Genomic DNA, 6,244 nt, shown 5'->3' on the forward strand with positions numbered 1-6,244 from the left:
ATCTCGGCCGAGCTCCCTACACCCCCATCCCGGCCTCCGCCCCGCCGCCAGACCCCGCGCTGCCCGGCTCCGGCTCGGGCCCCTCGAAGCTCGGGCTTCCACCCTCCGCCGGGCCGGGTTCCCAGCTCTGCTGCTTCTGCGCCATCCAACCCCGAGCGGGGCTCTCGCCCACCGAGACCCGCACCCCTCAACCACCCAACGGCTTGCGCGAGGCCCGGCCTTAGTCTGCCCAGGACAGGTTACCGGACCAGCCGGAGGAGGGGCCCGAGAGCGGTGTGACCCGTGCCCCTACGCCCGCGATTCCCCTAAAGCTACCCCAGAATTCCTTTTGGGGCTAGGGTCACAAGGGAGGCGGCGCAGTTGAATACTCTCGTAGGGAATGGGTAAGACTACGGGGAGGCCGGGCTGTTCCCAGGCCCTCTGCTTCCCCCACCGCACCCCTGCTGCCGCGCTCAGGGGAGCAAATCTACCTACCCCCACCCCGTAATCGGCTCAGCCTGGTCCCACTGACCTCCGCCTCCCCCCGCAGCTGAGTCTCTTGGCACCTGGGTGTGTGGGGGTGGGGAGGGGAATCCAATCTCCCTTCCTCTCCATCTGGTCTGGTGGACAAAGGGCAGGGGGACCATCTGGTCCCGCTAGGGTGGGGGAGGGGCCCGTGGTGCCAGTCCCTAGGGGCGGGGGAGGGGCGACGCTCTGGAGACAGCAGAGCCTGCGGGGTCTAATTGCATCGCTTTATTTCACCGACCTCCACTCTCCTCCCCCAAAGCTCAGAGCACGAAACAAGCTTTGGCCAAGAAGACCCAGGCCTAATAACCCGCGGAGGTGTGGAGCCTCCAGAAGGAGCGGGGAAAGCGGGGAGATCTGAGGGTCAAGAGAGTGGTCCTCTCCTTTTGGGGGATAACTCTTTATCTGAAGTCAGCTGCAACCTGTGGGTGAATGGAAGGCAGCAGGCCACACCCTAAGCCTGGCAGAGGATCTCCTGCGAGGCCTGTCCCCTGGGGTCCCCACCTTCCCAGAGAGTGGGGTGCTGCATAGTGTGGAAGCACAAGTATGCGTGTGTGTCTGCACGCAAAGCAAAGCTGCACCTGATTGTGCATGTCAGGCAGAGGTAGAGGGACCCACATAGCGGGTCACTTCTGGGAACGTGTGGAACGTGTGTAAGCATGCATGTATCTGAGGCCTAAGAGGCGGGGCAGCGGAGGCGGTGGGAGCCAGGAGGCGGAGGCTGGGCAGAGCAGAGGACAGCAGAGAACAGGCAGAGCAAGAAGTCCCACAGCAGAAGCTCGTCTGAAGGGTTACCCTCCACAAGACCAAGTCCCTTGGCTCCTGAATTTTTTGCTCTTGATTTCACCTCAGTGTGTCACTGCAAGAGAAAGAAGACAGACAGACCCCCTAAGACAAGCACCCAGACAGCCACACCTGTTGCACGTGTGCGATGAGCAGGAGCCCATGGAGAGGGAGAGGGCCCCAGGCAGGCAAGCAGCCCACCCCCACCAGCAGGGCTGGGCCTCAGGCTAGCCCCTGCAGGAAATCCAGCAGCCCTGTATGCCACTCCTCAGGTTTGTCAAGGTAACAAGGGTGTCCCGCCCCCTCCATGACCAACACCCGGTGGTTGGGCAGCTGCTTCAGGTGCTCAAAGCTGGTCTGACCCATGGGGTCCTGGTCTCCATATACAATAAGGGTCGAGGTCTGGAGAAAGGAAAAGGAGGCAGAATCAACGGGGACCTACCACACCATCCCCATCCTCCTAGAATGGCTTCGGCCCTCCCCATGACTTCAGTCTCTCCCTGGGGTCACCCCAAATGAGGGGGAGAGACAAGCTAGCCCAGTGGAGTGAAGGGGGCCAGCTCCCAAGAGACAGGGATGTGGATTTATGTCCGTCTTGGCAAAGTAATCTGTTAATTAAACCAGCAGGGCGGCATTTGGTAGTTCAGCTCCCCTAAAAGCCGTCCAGTCCCCAGATGAGGAAGGGCGCCAGGAAGGGGCATGTCAGGCTCTCACACGTGGGTACCTTCACACTGGCATAGTTAGCAGCATTGATCTTGTCAGTGCAGATGGGAGCCACTGGCACATAGCCCCGGACCTGGGAGCCAGGGGCGGTGAGGAAGGGCAGGGAGTACATGCCACTCAGTGACGGGCTGATCACAACGGGGGGGCCCAGGTCCAAGGCGTCCACCACAGCTGCCAGGAAGCTGCTGGGGGCCAGCTCCCCGACAGGGGCAGGGGCTGCTGCTTCCTTGGAGCGCCCCAGACCTGCAGGGATTCAGGTGTGGAACAGACAAGATCAGGGCAGTGAGTGGGAAAACAGGAGAGAAAGGGGCTCTTCCTACAGGAAGCCCTCCTAGGTTAGTCATTCCGTGCCAGGTTCTTGCAACATGAAGTGAGCCCGAGTTTATTTGTACAGCAGCCTAGATCTGTCGTATCAGTGGCAAGCATGAGGCACATCTCTCGTGTTTGTGCCCATCTGCCCCAGCAGTACGGTGCCCTGGAAAGAATCAGGCTCTGAAGTCCAACACGGCTGGGTCCAAGTCTCCATTTTCCATTTACTGTCTATGCAACCTTGGGAAAGTCCCCTCAGCCCTCTCGGCTGTTCAGTTTCCCCCATCTGTTAAAGGGAGATGACAAAAGTATCTGCCACTTAAGATCGCTGTGAAAATTAACTACTAAGGGGTGGTAGGGTGAGTGCGTCCAGGACAGTGGCTGAGGGGCTGGCTCTACACACATACCTCCCCTCCAGTTAGTCCCTACCATCCCTCTGAAAGATTAGCTCTAGAATTTAGCCTTGAAGCTCGGCCCAACCCACTGTCAAAACCAATCAGGTCAGGGCCTGGAGGCCCGCCCCCGGGGCTGTGAAACCATTAGTCATGGCCAGTGACGGGGGCAGGTCAGCCCACCCTTCCGCACTGGGCACCAGGGGTTGGGACCTGCTGATGTTAGTTGTGGCTGGCAGTCTGGGACTGCCCTGCCTCCCCCAGAACCCAGCTTAATGCTTTCTATTTGGCATCATGACTAGGGGCTCAGCCACCTACCAGGTCCTGCCCTCCCCCAAAGGTGCCAGGAAACAGTCTCACTGCTCAGGGCTTCCAACAGAGCCTATGGTAATGGCTCTATCAAAATATTTTACTTCCAACTGGCTGAGCACCAATTATTACGTGTCAGGTACTGGTCACATACTTCCACGGATAATCTCATTCCATTCTCACTAGAGCTAACCCCCAAAAGGAGTGTGGTTGTCTCGCATTACGGATGAGGAAGCAGAGGCTCAGAGACGCTGAGACACTGACCCGGGCAGCACAGAAGCAGCTGGGCATGTCCGGGCATCTGGATCAAGACTGGAGAAGCTCAAAGGTCCCTGCAGTGTGCACTGTGCCCTGTTGAGCTCATGGCCCAGCCTGGCTAAGTCCCTCTGGTCCACCAGCCCCCAGCTCTGGGTCCCCAGTGAGGCCCTGACCATCCCTGTCCAGAAGCCTACCCCGGAAGTACCTGGCAGGTCAATGGCCACAGCGCGGTAGCCGGCCTGGGCCAGCCTGTGCAGCGTGCCCAAGTTCTGCCAGGTCTCGGAGGAGAAGCGGATGCCGTGCAGCAACAGCACGGAGAAGCGGGCAGCCTGCCCACCGGCCGGCCGCGCCTCCCGGAAGAACAGGCTCTGGCCCTGCACCTGGACGGTGCCCTCGTGCTGCTCCACGCCGGCCATCCTGCCCTGTGCTGGCGCAGCACCTGCGGTTCAAGGTCGGGTTGATGAGCCACAGAGCAGCCTGCGGGCAGGCAGAGCAGGAAGGCTGCAGCGGGGGAAAAGTGCAGGGGTCCCCCGGGGAGCAGCAAGGACGCCTCCAGGAGGCTCCCAGAATTCTCGGAAGGTGCTATAAGATGAGGAAAACGTAGGTGTTGTTTCTGCCTCTGCCACTCACTTAATTGTATGGCCTTGGACCTCAGTTTCCTCATCTGAAATATGGGACATTGAAGTCTAGGTCAAGAATTAACAAGTTAAAAAGAAAAAAATTGGTAGTGAGGGTGCCTGCGCTTGGAAAAAATTCAATACCCGGGACTCTCATTACGATTATTGTTCTCATTGTTATCCTTTTCCACAAAAGGAGACGATCCAATAGTACTTAGCTCATGGGTGGTTGATAGGATTCAAGGAGGCAACGCATGCGCAGGGCCTAGCACTTGGTACTAAGCAAGTAAGTGCTCAGTCAACAGTTAAGTAGCTGACTGTTTTGCTAATCAACCTCTTCCTCTTCAAGGCACTGTTACGAGGTCGTAGGGTTGGCACCGCTGGCGGGAGGGGGTCGGGGTTGGAGTAAAACACGCATTATCTGGAAGCAGAAACGGGAGCGCTGAGCCGGGAAAGGCTTTGGAGTTCCCGCCCGCAAGGGACGCGGAGTGCTCAGTGCGCCGACGCCGAGGTCAGGGGCGCGGTCACCGATGCCGCCACGCTCGCTCTGTCCCCTCCGAGGACCTCGGTTCTGGCTTGCTGGGCCTGGTAGGGCGCCCGCGGTAGGGGCGGAGACAGACCCGAGGGAAGGGACCTGGGAAAACGAGCTGGGAAGGGGAGATAGGTGGGCGTTCGAGAAAGAGAGGGTCCAGGGCGCAGGGCAGGTACCTGGAGAGCTGCGTGAATTCGCGCAGGAGGCAGGCGAATGCTGGCGGAGAATGGAGACGGGGCGGGGAAGCTGGGAAGGGGCTGGGAGCGCGGAAGCTGGAATGTGGCCGCGCAGAGGGCGGGGCCCGGGCTGTGCTCCGGGGCACCCTCTTGTGGCCACAGGTCGCCGCAGGACGGGTCGGTGCTGCTAGATGTATCCTCTCAGAGCGGCCTCAGTTTCCCCAAGCCCCTTGGTCCCACGTGCCCCAAACACTGGGCTGGGCGCGGCCCGAGACTCTCGGCCACCTGCCCTATACCCACACGGCGCTCCTTGAGGAGGAGAGTTTTGGGGGGGGGGGTCGCATCTCTGCTGCTCCCTTCTCTCTTCCTCCCTCATCCCCAGGCTGGACTGGACTGCCCAGGCCCGGAGTCGTGTGCCAGGCAGGCACGAAGTTGAGGCCCGACAGGTTGGAGGGCGAGGCTCCGGCAATGTCCAGCCAAGTAGCCTTGATCGTTAGCCCAACGCCTCCGAGCCTCTTTCCTGTAGAATGGGTGTGATGTGCCTTCCTCTCAGGGCGCCAATAAAGGAGTGAATCCTGCGCGCTTCGCGCAGCCTCTGTGCCGGGCTTGGTCGCCAAACGGTGCCTGAGCTTGAGAGCAGAGCAGACGTCGGTCACAGGTTGTCAACCAGGATGGGTGCCATAGTGATGCGAAGGAGCCCAGAGGCCACCCTGGGCTCTGAGTGTACACAGGCCCGAGTGCGTTTGTAAGGCCAGGGAAGAGGCTGAGGACCTGGAGCTGCTATCGTATAACAGTAATATCTGGCGTTTACTCAGACACTGCTCTAAGGCTTGACCGGCCCTTAAGTCCTTAAGACAACCGTTATCCGTAGCCCCGCTTTACAGACGGGAGACTGAGCGAGAGCGGAGGGTGGGAAGAAGCTGGGTGGCCCTCCGTCCGGCTCTCAGGCCGAAAACAATCCAGAAAACCTGGACAGGGGGCCGGGCCTGCGGGCTTCGGGGCGCCGCCCCCAGTCCCCTGTGGGTCGGGGCTACAGAGAGCTGGGCCTGCGACTGCGGACTGCGCAAGCGCGCCTCGGTGGCCACGCTCTCGGCCACCTAGAGCCGGCGGGATCCTGCGGGGCGGCGGAGGCAGCGCCATGGTCGCCGCACTGTTTGGCTGCTGGTTGCGCAGGGGCGGGGCCCGCCCAGCAGAGGCCGGCCGGGTCATGTCGATCGGTCGGGTGAGTGTCCCCAGAGAGTGCGGCCTGCAGGGTGCCCGGGGGCGGGCCATCCTCGCCCCACCCCTTGCCCGGCGTCCTGAGGCAGAGTCTTGCGGGAGGGGCAGGCGTTGGGGAAGCGAGTGTGCCGGTGGTCGTGTGCGGTGTGTGTGCGTGCGCGCTTTTGTCTGCGTGTTTCCTTGGGGGTCTGGGTGTACGCGTGTGTCAGTGTGTTGTGTGTCAGTGTTTCTTGTGCCTGTGTTGGAGAATGTGTCGATCTGTCCGCCCGCTTGTTTTCTGTCTACTGTGTGTATTTTCTGTGTGCGTGTGATTCTGGAGGTGTGTATTACCTGTGTGTCCGCGTGTGTTTCTGAGGGTCTCTGTGTGTGTCCGTCTGTCGGCCTGTGAATGTGTGGCCAGTGCGTGTACAAAGAGGCTGCATG

At 60.5% G+C, this 6,244-nt stretch overlaps 2 protein-coding genes across 9 annotated transcripts in view; one reads left to right on the top strand and one right to left on the bottom strand.

Moving 5' to 3' along the window:
• ABHD14A (abhydrolase domain containing 14A) overlaps window positions 1-6,244 on the top strand; it is an 11,782-nt gene that overhangs the window by 1,114 nt on the left and 4,424 nt on the right. Inside the window, exon 1 of one of the 4 annotated variants that reach the window (XM_025044815.1) lies at window positions 7-383. The exons of 1 other annotated variant lie outside the window; for it this stretch is intronic. Coding sequence is in view for 1 of the 3 variants with exons in the window: in XM_006909155.2 (XP_006909217.1) it covers window positions 5,742-5,825 (84 nt within the window). In the remaining 2 variants the exon portion in view is untranslated. Of the gene's footprint in view, window positions 1-6; window positions 384-4,406; window positions 4,484-5,607; window positions 5,826-6,244 lie in introns of those variants that run through there. 2 more of the 4 variants (XM_015587193.2, XM_006909155.2) reach the window with 2 other exon arrangements.
• Window positions 718-4,709, bottom strand: ABHD14B (abhydrolase domain containing 14B). Of its 5 annotated transcripts, XM_015587195.2 has the most exons (5): window positions 3,484-4,262; window positions 2,012-2,253; window positions 1,604-1,689; window positions 1,300-1,363; window positions 718-926 (listed from the first exon to the last, which is right to left on the bottom strand). In XM_015587195.2, the coding sequence occupies exons 1-4, from the start codon at window positions 3,692-3,694 to the stop codon at window positions 1,348-1,350; spliced, it is 555 nt and encodes a 184-aa protein (XP_015442681.1). In that variant the 5' UTR covers window positions 3,695-4,262; the 3' UTR covers window positions 718-926; window positions 1,300-1,347. The 5 variants fall into 5 exon arrangements, 4 of the variants coding, with proteins under 4 accessions (XP_015442681.1, XP_006909216.1, XP_024900585.1 ...); XR_001516634.2 differs by having other exon boundaries at window positions 1,300-1,689; XM_006909154.3 differs by adding an exon at window positions 4,604-4,709 and having other exon boundaries at window positions 718-1,689; window positions 3,484-3,717.

This window comes from Pteropus alecto, unplaced genomic scaffold, assembly GCF_000325575.1.
Source record: "Pteropus alecto unplaced genomic scaffold, ASM32557v1 scaffold53, whole genome shotgun sequence".
Lineage (NCBI taxonomy): Eukaryota > Metazoa > Chordata > Mammalia > Chiroptera > Pteropodidae > Pteropus > Pteropus alecto.